The sequence below is a fragment of the Pinus tabuliformis genome, chromosome J (assembly GCF_031772625.1).
Source record: "Pinus tabuliformis cultivar Carrire ecotype Pingquan chromosome J, CPIR1, whole genome shotgun sequence".
Lineage (NCBI taxonomy): Eukaryota > Viridiplantae > Streptophyta > Pinopsida > Pinales > Pinaceae > Pinus > Pinus tabuliformis.
Genome location: NC_142295.1, coordinates 1,489,199,386 through 1,489,214,272, shown reverse-complemented (window position 1 = coordinate 1,489,214,272; position 14,887 = coordinate 1,489,199,386). Strand labels below are relative to the sequence as shown.

Sequence of the window (14,887 nt, the reverse complement as noted above, 5' to 3'; positions counted from 1 at the left end):
TTAACCATATAAACACTGAAATAAACACAATACAGTCTCAACCATCTACAGATAGATAAACACACAAGTGACACCGTTATTTTTGGACAAATGTCCCCAGAAAAACCCAACTTGGGAAAACTAGTGCAACAATTCTGAGGGTTATATTATTATGCAGTCTTTCTGAGTACAACTGGGTGCCAAACTAGCTCACTTGATAGAGAAAATAATCTGGCAGTAATACCTATCTATTCGGAAGCAGATATTCTGAAAGTCTGCCCCACGAAACCCTCTCCAACACAATCTGAAGCTTTGCGTCAACCCTGTGAGGCTCTGCGCAGCCTCTCTGCGTCACTCGTGCAGCCTCTGCATGGATGACGCAGACCCTTCTGTCCTCTGCGCAGTCTTTGCTAGCCTTTGCATGGCTCCCTCTGGCTCTGTGTCTGCCTCTTTGCCTATGCGCTGGTCTTCTGACACTATCTCTGCCTCTCTGCCTCTGCGTTGGTCTTCTGACACTACCTCTGCCTCTCTGCCTTGTACTCACTGCCCCTCGCTGCAACTCTGATCAGTGATTCGATTTCTCTTAGCAAACCCCGCTCTAGAAAATCGAATGACTGATAACTTTGGTGTATTCTCCAACTGACCCTCAATCCTCCTCTTATACTTTTCCTATTGATCCTTTAATGACCGAGATTACATCTCTAATCAACGGCTAAGATTAGATTTGGCTTGATCCGTGTCCTTTAGAACCTTTTAACCCATTAATATTTTATTTTTCCTAAGTTTAGACTTAGGAACTCCATTAAAAATATTAATTATTTTAATATCTCCTTAACTGGGTAGAATTTGCCCAAACCATTTCTGTGTCTTGGAGATCTCATGTGCTTTAGCCTCTCCACCAATTTTCATGGCTAGAGCACATCCGATGCTACCCCAAATCAACAAAGAGGGGGCAATCACGGGACTTGCATTACCCCTTTCCTCGCCTTATCTTTACCACCCTATTGTCCCCCTTTTTCTTTCTCTTTATAGATATAGCTTGGGTTACAAGCTTTTACTAATTTATTATTGACCTCTTAAAGATGAAGCATTTCGTTGCTCATCGAGGTTGGGATAATCAAGTTCTTTTTATTTAGATAGCTTATGCATTAGCCAAGAATGGGGTGAGGGCTAATGAGGGGGGTAAAGGTTAGGCTAAGCTATTGTCCATTCTCACTTTCATTTATATCTGCCAATCATTTGCATTTTAACATTATGTCACATGTTTTTTTCTTCTTCTGCTGCATCAATCTCTTAGGCAAAGCGTTCAGGCCCCTACTCAAGGATGAGGAAAACATGGAACCAATACTGGTGACAGATAACAATCAACCAGAAGATGGGATGTGAATAGAAGGGAGAGATGGAAAATGTTATGTATGGATTACCATAAATATGCAACATCAATCAAAGGCTTCTATTTGTACCCCTCCTAGACAGTGAAAGAAAGGCCTCAAGGAAGGTCACATTGGACAAGGGGTAGGTGACAACCACCAAGGTTAAGCATCCAAACAAGAGTACAACCAAAATTGGCCTATCATCCAATTCAACCTATGATCAATACTAATGCCTTTAAGCATTGAATGTGTTGATTTTGGGTAGCATCGGATGTGCTCTAGCTCCGAAATTTTGTGGAGGGGCTAGAACACATGAGATCTCCAAGACCCAGAAATCGTTTGGTGAAATTCCACCCGGATTGTATTTTATTAAAATAATTAATATTTTTAATGGGGTTCCTAAGTCTAAACTTAGGAAAATAAAAATATTAATGGGTATTAATGAAAATATGGGTGAGAAGCTTCTAAGAGACGAGGATCAAGTCTAATTTAATCTTAGTTGTTGATTAGAGACTTAATCTTGACCGTTGATTCATCAACAGGAAAAGTATAAGAGGAGGCTTGAGGGTTAGTTGGAGATACACCGAGTGAGCATATTGATCAGTCAGTTCGATTTTCTGGGGCACGGTTTGCTGAGAGAATCTAACTAGTGATCTGTTGCAGTGAGAGGGGCAGAAGCAGAGATTTGGATCAGAAAGTAAGTTCCGAGCCAAAAAGTACGCGACAGAGAGGCAAGCTTGAGCAACAGGAAGACAACGCAGAGGCCTACGCAACCCAGGAAGGGCTCATGCAGAGCTTACGTAGTCCAGGAGGGGCTCATGCAATGGCAATGTAGAGTGTCGTCTATAGTTCGAGATTTTGTTGGAGAAGTGAAGTTCTGAGCCAAGAGGGCTGAACGACAGTCTTCATCCAGCAAATCGATCCAGCAGTTGGGGTGACGCAGTCCTCTAGAGGCAGGACGCAGGCCCACGCAGTGATTGCATAGGGACTGCGCAGTATTTGCTGGGAGGGTGCTAGATCGCTCATTGGATCAGCCGAGGCTTGGGGACGAGGTAAACCCTCGTATGTATTTCTTGCTGTCGTGATTTCTCTGTAAGGTTTGTCGGTGTGAGAGACAACCTGTTGTACTCAGATTCTGCTTGCTTAATAATACAAAACCCTCTATCTATTGCACTGGTTTTCCCAAGTTGGGTTTTTCCGGGGACGTGTTGTCCAAAAATAACGGTGTCCCTTGTGTGTGTGTCTCAATTATTGCTTCAGTTTATGATTTGTATATCAGTGTAGATTGCAGTAGTGTTTACATCAATGTTTATGTAATTAAATAACTTGTTGAATGAAATAACAAGTAGGAGATGTTAAACCAGTCACTACAATAGGATTTCTGCTTCTAGATTCATAAATTTTCACATGGTATCAGAGCAATTGCAGATCATAGGACACTGAAGCTGTCAGTCGAGAAGATCCAGCAAATCAGCTGTAGAGAGGCAGTTGTCTCGAGTGACAGTGTTGTTCCACAGTCATAGAAGCAGCTGAAGGGGTGACGCAGAAGCTCATGCAGTGCCTGCATCAGCTTTTTGAGGCAGGAGGAGGTGACGCAATAGCCGAGAGGAGCCCACGCAGTGACTGCGTCAGCTCTTTAGGCCAGTGCAGAGACTGAGGGGCAGATTGGACTCACGCAAAGCCACATCAGCTTTTTGGACCGAGAAGCAGTGACGCAGTGGCTGGAAGGAGCTGATCTAGCTCACATAGTGACTGCGCAGAGCCTGAGGGGCTCAGATCCGTCAGTTGTCGGGGCAGTAGGAGCAGTGCAGATCAGATCTGTGGTGCTGGTGGGATGTTGTTACTGTTGTTGCAGAACAGTGTCTGAGGAGACGAAACCGAGGTAGAGGGAGTCACTGCCTTAATAGATTTCTTGCCAAAGAAATCTAGATCTGAGTTGCTGAGCAACAACAAAGGAGGATTGAAGAGAGGTGATTCGACAGTATTTGGCAGAAGGATTTTCGTGAAGGAAATCGAATTTCAGAGGGAGCTTGTTCCTTAGAGGATTTCTAGCGCCAAAGAAATCCAGATCCAAGTTTTGCTGGGGCAGCAGCAAAAGAGGGAGAAGAGAACCTGTTCGACACCCATTTGAGCAGAGATGGCGGTTAATGGACTGAGGGATCAGGACAGGTTGGATGGAGCATCCAACTTTGTCATCTGGAAGGCCAGAATCTTAGTAGTCTTGGACAAAAATCGCATCAAGGATTATGCCTTGAAGACGGTTGTTGTTCCGGTTGATGCTGATCCTCTCAGGAAGTATGAGGAAGCTCAAGCAAAATGGAAGCGCATGATCTTGGACAGGGTCAAGGATCATGTGGTCCCACATATTGCTGAAAAGGACACAACAAGGGAAATGTGGGAGGCCTTGACCACTTTGTACGAGGGAACTTCTGTTCAACGGAAGATGTTGCTTGAGAGCCAACTGAAACAGTATCAAATGCATAAGGGAGAAGAAATCGATCCCTTCCTTCTCAAGTTGCAAGGGATCCGAGACTAGCTAACTTCCGTAGGGTCTACACCAGATCTTGAATTCAAGGTCAGGACTGCCCTAAATGCGTCATTGAAGACTGAGAGACCTTTGTGTAGAGCATCTTGGGTAGGGCTTCTCTCCCCTGTTGGGAGGAGATGTCAGTAGCTCTTCGATAGGAAGAGATTAGAAGGCTGACCAAGATGGGAAGTAGCGACAAAGGAACCAGAGCCTTGAAGGAGGAAGAGGAGGATGCAACTCTCGCATTAGCAGGACAACAAGGGCAACAGAAGAGGAAAAAGAAAGATATATCCAAAATTAGATGCTTCAGATGTGGAGAACTGGGTCATTTCGTCACTCAGTGCCCTCGGAAGAATGACAAGGAAGAGAAGTCTGACTCAAAGGCTACTCCAGCGCAAGCTAACAAAGAGGGTGATGATGATGATTGTGCCATGAGTGCTCATGCACCTCTAGAGAAGAGATGGGGCGATATTGAGCTGTAGTCGGGAGGACTACACTGGGGCAAGATCCTTGAGGTGCCCAAACTCTTGGATCACATACGGCTACAGGAGCCTTTAATGACAGTAGCAGAATGACATGAGTCAGTTGGTGCGAGGGATGATGGAGGAGCAGTGGCAAAGCTAGAGTGCCAAAGTCTGAAGCATCGCAATAAAGTGTTGCCGTAGTGCGGGAGGCACAGAGCAAATACAACAACATCGCAGTAGCATCAGAGGGTCAGCACAGATTAGCAGCAGAGGTAGCTTCAACATCACGGGGTATCCAGACTGACCAACATGTCAGCTTTTGGGTGGATTTTCAGTTGCTTACTTCTCAGCAACTGAGTTGCAGTGCAACAGTGAGCAGTGGCAGTGAAATAGTTAGTAGTGGCAGTGCTATGGGCAACATGATGCAACATATTGAGAGGGAGCTGCAGTACAGATGTAGCAATGGCAGTGGCAGTGTCATGGGCAGCAGTACAGGTTGTAGCAGCGTAGTGGATGAGTGGAAGCAGGCCAAGCATCAGCAGCGCAAAGGATCGATGCAGTGGATCAATGTGATACTTCTACTAGGAAGTATTGCTAGAACACATTCCTCACTAAGAGGGAGTGTTGATTTTGGGTAGCATCAGATGTGCTCTAGATCCAAAATTCTGTGGAGGGGCTAGAACACACGAGATCTGCAAGACCCAGAAATCGTTTGGTGAAATTCCACCCGGATTGTATTTTTATTAAAATAATAATATTTTTAATGGGGTTCCTAAGTCTAAACTTAGGAAAATAAAAATATTAATGGGTATTAATGAAAATATGGGTGAGAAGCTTCTAAGAGACGAGGATCAAGTCTAGTTTAATCTTAGCCGTTGATTCATCAACAAGAAAAGTATAAGAGGAGGCTTGAGGGTCAGTTGGAGATACACCAAGTGAGCATATTGATCAGTCAGTTTGATTTTCTGGGGTGCGGTTTGTTGAGAGAATCGAACTAGCGATTTGTTGCAGTGAGGGGCAAAAGCAAAGATTTGGATCGGAAAGTAAGTTCCGAGCCAAAGAGTACGTGGCAGAGAGGCAGCTTGAGCAACAGGAAGACAACGTAGAGGCCTACGCAACCTAGGAGGGGCTCATGCAGAGCTTACGTAGTGGCAGTGCAGAGTGTCGTCTATAGTTTGAGATTTTGCTGGAGAAGTGAAGTTTTGAGTCGGGAGGGCTGAACGACAATCTTCATCCAGCAGTTGGGGTGATGCAGTCCTCTAAAGGTAGGACGCAGGCCCACGCAGTGATTGCATAGGGACCGCGCAGTATTTGCTGGGAGGGTGCTAGATCGCTCAACAGATCAGCTGGGGCTTGGGGACGAGATAAACTCTCGTATCTATTTCTTGCTGCCTTGATTTCTCTGTAAGGTTTGTTGGTGTGAGAGAAACTGTTGTACTCAGATTCTGCTTGCTTAATAATACAAAACCCTCTATCTGCTGCACTGGTTTTCCCAAGTTGGGTTTTTCCGGGGATGCGTTGTCCAAAAATAACGGTGTCCCTTGTGTGTGTGTTTCAATTATTGCTTCAGTTTATGATCTGTATATCAATGTAGATTGCAATAGTGTTTACATCAATGTTTATGCAATTAAATAACTTGTTGAATGAAATAACAAGTAGATGTTAAACCAGTCACTGCAATAGGATTTCTGCTTCTAGATTCAGAAATTTTGACAGAATGAAAGCACTTGAATACAAAAATAATTAGTGTACCTCATATTTGATGACCCACCTTCATCAGATGAACAGGCTAGATGAAATAGAGCACTGGCTGGAGCATGGATGGGAGGCATCTGAGGCTGGCTATCTGAGGATCATCATAGGGCTGCTGGCTGGCAAGCTGAAACAATAGGAGAATTTTTTTCTCCTAGGGGTCACCCACATGGGTGGGTAACACTGCCAATGTTTTATTTGTGTCTTAAATTTACATAGAGGATTGATGATGGTATTGATGCTTCATTTTGAGTATTTATACTCAGTTGCAATTGTTATTTTGGATCTGTTTTAATTAGTTAATAGTGCTGTTTTGCATGTTTGCTGAATTATATTGAGGATTTAAATTAAGCTCCAAGCATATGTTCTTGATCTTGACTCCATAAGCCCTTGGATAAGGCACTAACCAGCTTGAAATCACCTCTAACATTTACTGAATAAGAGAAATTTCTGATTTGTCAAATCTGGATTCTTTTGTGGTCATTAATAAAATTATCTATCTTATCTTATTGGGCATAAATACTGATTTTGACAAATCAAATCAGGAATACCCCCTTGTGCTGGAGGAGAGCTGGCTTAAAGAGAGGGGAATTTAACTAAGTTGACAGTGGGTGAAATTCCCAAGTTGCCATAAGTTTGCATCTTTATATTGGACTTGAGTATCTTTGAAGTGCAGCTTTAAAAGTTAACAATTGGTAAACTCCTAAAATCTACCATTGCCTGAGATTAGCTCGAGGGGGTCAATGTCTACTATATACTGTTGATATCTTTAAAAATGTATGTCTTTGAGTTCTCTATAAGCATTTGCTGCCTTGGCTTCACTAGTTGTGTTCTCTCTCTTGCAACAGAATGTCTTTTTCTGTCACTTAGTTCTCTGTCGAACTTAATGATAAATTTTATCATATTTTATTTGCACTAGTAATATTTTTCCAATTTTCATTGTCACTTGTTTCAAACATAGAACATGAACACATATTGGGCAACTTAAATAATGAGGGTGATGGTTGGGTCGAAATCTAGGAACCATGGCTTCATAAAGAGGCCAATGTTGCCCAAAAACTAGGGCTGTTTTTCAAGGACTACTATTTATCCTTTGGGGTCATAAAGTAAACAGTGAAGAAACGTTGTACACAAATTCTAATTATATGATCTTAGATCCAGTTAGCACTTGTCCTGCCGTCCAGCCCATCTGCAACTGGCCAAAAACCATTGAACTTGTAGATAAGAGCCTTTTCCCTGTAGCCCTTTAAAGCTTCAAGAGGTTTTTTCTTTTTTTGAATCCTTTTTTTGACCTACCTCTGATTTTTCCACAATAAAAACCCTCTAGAGGGAGGTTCCTTTCCATTGTAGATTGTACCTCTGTGCTAACCCCTCTTACAACAGCATGGAAAAAATGATGAGTTTGGGGTGAATCTGCCGCAGAAAATATTTAGGGAGAAATTGTATTTGTTTTTGGGGGAGAGTAAACTTTTTCAGAAGTTTGCAAAACAAGAGAGGATTGGCCTTGAAGAGACCCTACATTACAGGTGATTTCATAGGGAGGATCCCTGAAAACTGTCTCTTGTACTAAACCCCCATGGGTTGAGTTGGAAGCTGGAGGAACTTCAGTTTTGGGTGTCACTAAGCTATCGGCAATGGGCTTCAATCCATTGTGTAACCCCATCTTTAGCATTGCTCAACTATGGCTGCCTTAAAATAAGCAGAAAATACCCTGTTATTGGGTGACTTTGATTTGCTATCAACATTCCTCAATGCAGGAAATTTCCCTCCCTTGGTCTTGCAAGTTACCTGCTTGATGAATTGGAGAAACAGTTAGATACTGTAGTAACTTTCCTCGACACAGGAAATCTGTCTTCCTTAGTTTTGCTTTTTGTATGGCATGGAGAAGTAGTTGCATGAAAGAGAAGGTACTGCGGTCGCTCTTATACAAGCAATCTGATGTCCTTTCAACATTGCACTGCATGAATCTCAAATTATTACTGACAACTAGAGTGAAATAAGTAAGTTATAACAAGCCCAAAAGTTGATTGCTGCCCATCAATAACTTCCTAATCCCCTGGTTTCCCTTGTCCATTCATAGTGCTCTCAACATTATTACCGTATCTTACCTTTAGACTGATTTTCATGTCAATCATGGGTGCACTCACTGCCCATTAACTGTCAACTGATAGTTGAGTATTCTGATTATTCCTCCCCTTTTGCATTGTTCACTGAATCTCTTTCCACTTTTTTTCTCGTTTTTGGTTATCAGTTTCACATCTTTTTTTGAGAACTTTATTACATATTAACCTTACCGAACAACTTTATTTTCTTTTGAAGAAGAAATACTATATATTCATTTTGTTAGTATGCTTTCTGATATGTGTGGATGGGGTGCGCGGGGTGAGATTGAAATCAGATCTTGCAGAGATTTGAACTGTCCAAAATAAATCTTCTTTCTTGCTGTCTGCCATGTTTGTATTTGTGCAGGGATCTATAAATTTAATCACAAAAGCATTGGAAGCTGTTGGTTGCAAAATGGAGTTATTACCTGATCCAACAACTGTTCATTACCATTTGCCTGATGGTCTTTCTGTTCGTGTTCATAGAAAATTTGAGGATTTCGTTGTTGAACTTACTGGTTATTTCCCACATGAAAAGGAAGGGATCTCCCAATTTTACAATGAATGTTGGAAGGTTAGCTTTGCATATGCAGTTTGAACTAACAAATTTTTGTACGAAAACTGGTTATACCTCAATTATAAATTGCAATTTTGTCATATTTGGTAACTGAGATTCTGCATGTATAACTATACTGAACTGCAGGTATTTAATTCTTTGAACTCACTGGAACTAAAGTCATTGGAGGAACCATTGTATCTTTTTGGCCAGTTTTTTAAGAAGCCATTGGAGTGCTTGACACTAGGTAATTGGTTTTTTTCAATTTCAAATTTATTTCCAGAAATTCCTCTGCTGGAAAGGTTTAGGTTGAATTATGGCGTTAGTGCTTTGGCTCTATTGTAGGCATTTCCAACTTGAATTATCGTTGGTTGAGTGTCTTAAGTTTACGTAATTCTATTAAATAGAGTCGTTTTACTTCTATTGCCAGTATAATAACTCTCTGCTTAGTGGAAATTTGGAGACAGAAATAGCAATTAGTAGTATTGGCTTGACAAAAGATTTTAGTGGCAGATATATTCTTATAGCATGTATAATATTTTTTTCAGTTAAAAATGATGATTAGTTTTCCTGATAATATGTTGCAGCCTATTACTTGCCACAAAATGCAGGAGACATAGCCCGGAAGTATATAAAAGATCCAAATTTACTGTATTTCATTGATGCAGAGGTGGGATCCTGAACTGTGTCAACTATATCTATGTAATAGGCTTTCTTAATTTTAGTAGGATTGGGTTTAATCCTTACTCGTACTGACATAAACTTAGCACAGAACCTATCTAACTGATGTTTATCAAACTTTTTGGCTATACAGTGCTTCATTGTGAGCACAGTGAATGCCTTGCGGACACCGATGATAAATGCAAGCATGGTATGCTTTTACTTTGGTGTTTTATGCATAGTGGAGAACTTTCAAATGGGGTATATATAGTAATATGTTTTGCTGCAACAGGTCCTATGTGATAGACATTTTGGAGGGATAAATTACCCAGTTGGTGGTGTTGGTGGAATTGCTAAAAATCTGGCTAAGGGTTTAGTGGATTATGGTGGGACAATTTTGTACAAGGCAAATGTCACAGATATTATTCTTGAAAATGAAAAAGCTGTGAGTCCATATCCACTACAGTTGTTCATATTTTTTATTCTGTTGAATACTTTGTAAAAGTATATGAATCTGTGAACTGATGGGAAGTGCAAATGAATTTCATAATATCAAAACATCTTAATCAATGTTGAGAACGTTTGCATGCACAGGTGGGTGTAAGGCTCTCAGATGGAAGACAATTTTATGCTAAGAAGATAATTTCCAATGCAACCAGATGGGATACTTTTGGTACAGATTTCAGTATTACGAAGTTTTTAGTTTGTTTCTAATCTCTACAAAATAGTCGAAACATAGACATTTCAACTGAAATATTTCTACAAGCTTCTGTTGTTCATTTTAGTAACCTGATTGGTAGAAATTCACTTCTAGCCTCTAGGCTATTTATGGTGTCTATTGTTTCAGAGTTGCTTCTCCCCGTTATTGATCACAAGTTTCTGGAAAGTTGAAAAGGTAATACTTGGTGTCTTGTCATAGTAATTTATAATATTTTAATCTACTATCCAGGAAAGCTTTTAAGAACAGAGAAGCTTCCCCCAGAGGAGAAAAATTTTCAGAGGCTGTATGTCAAAGCTCCCTCATTTCTCTCCATTCATATGGGAGTAAAAGCAGAAGTTTTACCTTTGGATACGGACTGCCATCATTTTGTACTTGAGGTAATTCAGCTACTGCACTGACTGTTCAGAATTGTCATAATGAATACGTGGACCTGTGGATGATCGTCAGCACTTGAATGACTCAAAGTATTTTATGTTTTTCTAAATTTCATTTTTTTCTGAAAATACACCGAATTGGTGTGTACTGTGCTTCTATTAGGATGACTGGGCAAGACTGGAAGAACCTTATGGAAGCATTTTTCTTAGCATTCCAACTGTTTTGGATCCCTCACTAGCTCCTGAGGGCCACCATATTCTTCATATCTTTACCTCTGCTTGGATCGATGATTGGAAGGTAGACCTGAACCTTAAGGAGTATTTGCAGGAGCATGAAACCAAATTTATTTTAAGAAGTTAATAAACTACAGCAATTCTGTCTTTTGTGTTAAATCATTTACAAAAAAGGAATAAATCTTTTCAGTGGTCATAATTCAAATGCAGCTGTTCTTGTCCAGGGTCTCTCACAAAAAGATTATAACATCAAGAAAGAAGCTGTGGCTGATGAAATTGTCAGCAGGCTGGAGAAGACACTTTTTCCAGGTTTAAAAGGAGCAATAACTTTTAAAGAGGTAACATTCGTTAATCTGTTGTTGTAGATTATCTTTTGGTGGGGAATTCTGTCCTAAAGAATTCAATGATTTTTGTTCTAAACATGGGATTAAAATATAGTTCACTACACCCCACACTCCATAGCACAATAGAGGTGAAATTGCACGATCACCAAGATGGGTAGGTGTATGATGCAAAACAGGTATGTTCCAAATAGGTTTTCAGCTACGGCAGTGTTCATAGCAGTATACCTGGTTAATAGATATTTGATCATAGTGGTGAAGCAGAAGACTTTAAATGGTCCAGGAGGAAGCCTAGAGTCAGCCATGTTAACATCTTGGGTTCTACTGCTTACTGCTTATGTTTGGATTCCAGATGAGAAAAGAACCAAGTTAGATTCGAAATGCAAGAAATTGATGATCATAGGGTACAACGACAATCATAAATCCCACAGATTGGTTGATGTTAACACCAATCAGTTGAGATTCAGCAGAGGTGTCATAGTTGATTAGGAAGCTGGACCTTTCTAGAATTATTTAGAGATCAAAATCCCATAACAATAGCATCTTGTAACCAAGAATTCAGGTATCAAGCTTCAGGAAACTCCACCTGAAATGAGGGAGGATCTTGACCATGAGTAGTTTTCGGGATCTGATTTTGATGATACTGGTACAGGTACAGGTTGTTTAGATCATGGTGATAGATTTTATAAGGAAAATCCTAAGAAAAGACCAAAGTGGTGGCACAGTACCATTGGAGATGTTTGGACAGATGAAATGATCAAGGGACAATCATTGAGAAACCATAGAAAGAAATTTAATACAGTCAGCTTTGCTCTAATGGACAATTTTTAGAAAGTATACGGGCCACAATTGTTTGGGGAGGAAAAAGGGAGAACTGAATGGGAGAAGGCGATGGTAGTCGAACATGAGAGTTTGACAAAAAATCAAACTTGGGATCTCACAACTCTTCCACCGGGGAAGAAACCTAGTGGCTGCAAATGGGTCTACAAGCTAAAGTACAAGGCAGATGGTACACTTGACAACTACAAGGTAGGGTTGGCTGCAAAAGGGTTTGTTACCCCTCATTTTGGTAGTGGGTAAACCTAGTGAATTTCTTTACTAGCCCTTGTATTTTTTGAGATTTGGATAGTTGGGTACATACTTGTTCTTCTGGACAATGATGGAGGATGTGATGGCATATATGTTTATTGACAATATGATGTGGCACTTGATGATGCATGGTCTCTCTTTGAGGCATCCTAGGGTTTGGGCATGGCAATAGTTTCATTCAAATTTTGGGCATCTTTATAGTTCCTAATGCAGTTCACTTTCCCCAAAGTGGTCCACATATCTTGAGGCAGTTCATGGTTCCCAAAGCATTGGTAAAATCAATTTTGATCTATTCTTCATGCACCAGGGCTTCTCATGCCATGTCATGTTCCAGATTTTTAAGAGCTCAACTTATTCACTCATTTTGAGGCATATGCCACTTAAATTAAGGGAATGTTCACCTTGGAGGATGTGTTTTTCACTCATGAGAGGTTATTGTTGGAACATGTGGTCTCATTTGATCCTCTCTTCACTTAGGGAGGACGTTGGCACGATTTAAGGGTGATTATTTCACCTTTGAGATATCATATATGATGTGTTTGGAGCTGATTTGTAGGGGCCACACCCCTTCTGAAATGATCATAATATATGGTAACATTCACCTTGAAGATCACAATCTTGCATTGGAGGAACCCTAGGAGGGTTAAATTGCATGCCTTAAGGAAGAACTCGACTTTGAAACCTGTTATTGACCAAACTAGCAGTCTCATTAAGGTCCTTACGAGATGATAAGGTGGCACCACACAGGAAAAGTGCCTACTGTCACTTTAACACGAGACTCCACTCTTTAGGCCAATTCCTGCAAATCCAAGGGAGGCTTCCCTACAATAAATGTCATTCACCATAAGTAGACTAGTGCCTATTGATACCTCTTGGGTGATGGGGTTCAGGAGTTAATTTTGGATTACTTGCAAATCTGAAAATGAAAATCTATTGTAGAAAGTGTAGACCACAAGAGAAAGGCACTTTTATTTTAAGAAATAAACTGTGGAAAGCACAATAAAAGAGTGTTAAGAGCCCTTACCAAGTTTAGGGATGAAATACCTTTCCGAATGCCTTGGTATGCGGCTGAAAACAAATATTTAGCTTGCAGCCTTGCTGTGTTGTTGCTTCAGACCTGCAAAACTGCAAAAAAATGCAAAAACCAAGCTAATCCTCACTTTGGGGCCACCCAAAAGCCTATAAATGCTCAAATAAAGTATGATTATTGGGTGGAAATGTTAAGAATATGAAATATGAACAAAATGAACAGCCCAACACTTAAAAATAATAAGATCATTGAAAGATATTTAAATCTGAAAAATACTATTCAGAATGAGAGGTCAAATCTAGTGTTGAGAACATCAACATTGGTCAAAAATCAGCGGGGGTCTAGAAAACATCTTCTCAGAAACATTGGCAAAAAAATTGGCAAATTTAAAAAATACAAAATATATTCATTTTTCAAAATTGAAAAAATATCTGAAAAAGACTTGTAAAAATCAGCAAAAAATGGGAAAATATTGGAAAATATTGCTTAAGGAAAAAATCATGATTTTTTGGGCTGAAAAATTGGTAGGCCAAAAAATTGGCAATGTTATTAACACTGGTCAAATCCTTACTAGGGTTGAAACCTAGATTTTTAGATTTCTTGTTTCAGATTTTTATTTCCGGCATGTTGGAACTTGATTTTTCACTTCTAAAAATGTTCAAATAAAGTTCAAAGGTGAAGAAAATGAAAGGGGATGATTGAATATACCTTTAGGCTCAAAACTCATATGGAATGGCCTCACTTACTATGTGAATATGCTACTGTACATTCAAATTACAGACATGCCAAACTCTTGTACAACCACTTGAATTGCTTATAATCAGCCTTTTTTGCATAACACAAGTAACGATACCTTCCTTGGACCAATTAGATAAACCTTTAGAGTGAACCCAAGTGAGAAAACTAGCTAGAAAATATTAATTTAGGTTTAGGCTATTGAAATATTTTTGGTATTTTGTATTTTCTGATTTTTATCTTTAGAATTTTAGAAATTTAGAGGATTTTTTTTTGGATTTTTTGAAATAAATGGCGGTGAAGGTGAGGCATACCTTACTGTAATAATTACCTCTTCCAGCGCTAGATTGTAATCACAACCCTCTCTAACGTTGGTTGATGTAGCTCAGACAGGTGTTCTAGCCTCAAGTGGTGTCAATGAGGCTAGGAACATAAGAGCAGAAAATATCTCCAAGCCCAAGTTATTCTTTTGAATGGAAATGTCTTAATTAAATTAATTAATCAGTTTTTGATTATTTTCCTAAGTTTTAACCTAGGGAAATAGATTAATTAATTAGTAATAATTGAGACATGGTCGATTTTCCTCTAGAGACTTCTAGTAAAATTTCTAAGTGATCTTAGCCATTGATTAAATCATTTCAGATCTAGATCTTGGCCATTGATTTCTCAATGAGAGATTATAAAGGAAATTGATGGGCAGTCTTGGAGATCAATTCATTGCAATGAAGAAAGCACAATGATAGTGTGGGGTTTGACACCAGTGAGGGTTTCAATAGTAGTTGAAGTAGTAAATATTTCTGGAGTTTTCCTTCATTAGTATTCTTCTAGTTTCCGAGATCCGGAGGAGGAATTCTCCCAAAGTTATTTTAGAGACAAACAGGTCGAGATTGCCAGGAGGGGCCGTGAGAGATTGCTAGGAGAGACTGTATGAGTTGCCAATTTAGCAGATC

The 14,887-nt window shown here is 39.9% G+C and overlaps 1 protein-coding gene across 1 annotated transcript in view; it reads left to right on the top strand.

Annotated features, from left to right (window-relative positions):
- Positions 1-14,887, top strand: part of CRTISO (carotenoid isomerase) — a 48,053-nt gene that overhangs the window by 12,361 nt on the left and 20,805 nt on the right. Inside the window, exons 2-10 of the mRNA XM_089379660.1 lie at positions 8,565-8,771; positions 8,901-9,000; positions 9,341-9,423; positions 9,568-9,624; positions 9,706-9,858; positions 10,008-10,086; positions 10,363-10,511; positions 10,672-10,806; positions 10,967-11,080. Of these exons, the coding sequence (XP_089235786.1) occupies positions 8,565-8,771; positions 8,901-9,000; positions 9,341-9,423; positions 9,568-9,624; positions 9,706-9,858; positions 10,008-10,086; positions 10,363-10,511; positions 10,672-10,806; positions 10,967-11,080 (1,077 nt within the window). The remainder of the gene's footprint in view (positions 1-8,564; positions 8,772-8,900; positions 9,001-9,340; positions 9,424-9,567; positions 9,625-9,705; positions 9,859-10,007; positions 10,087-10,362; positions 10,512-10,671; positions 10,807-10,966; positions 11,081-14,887) is intronic.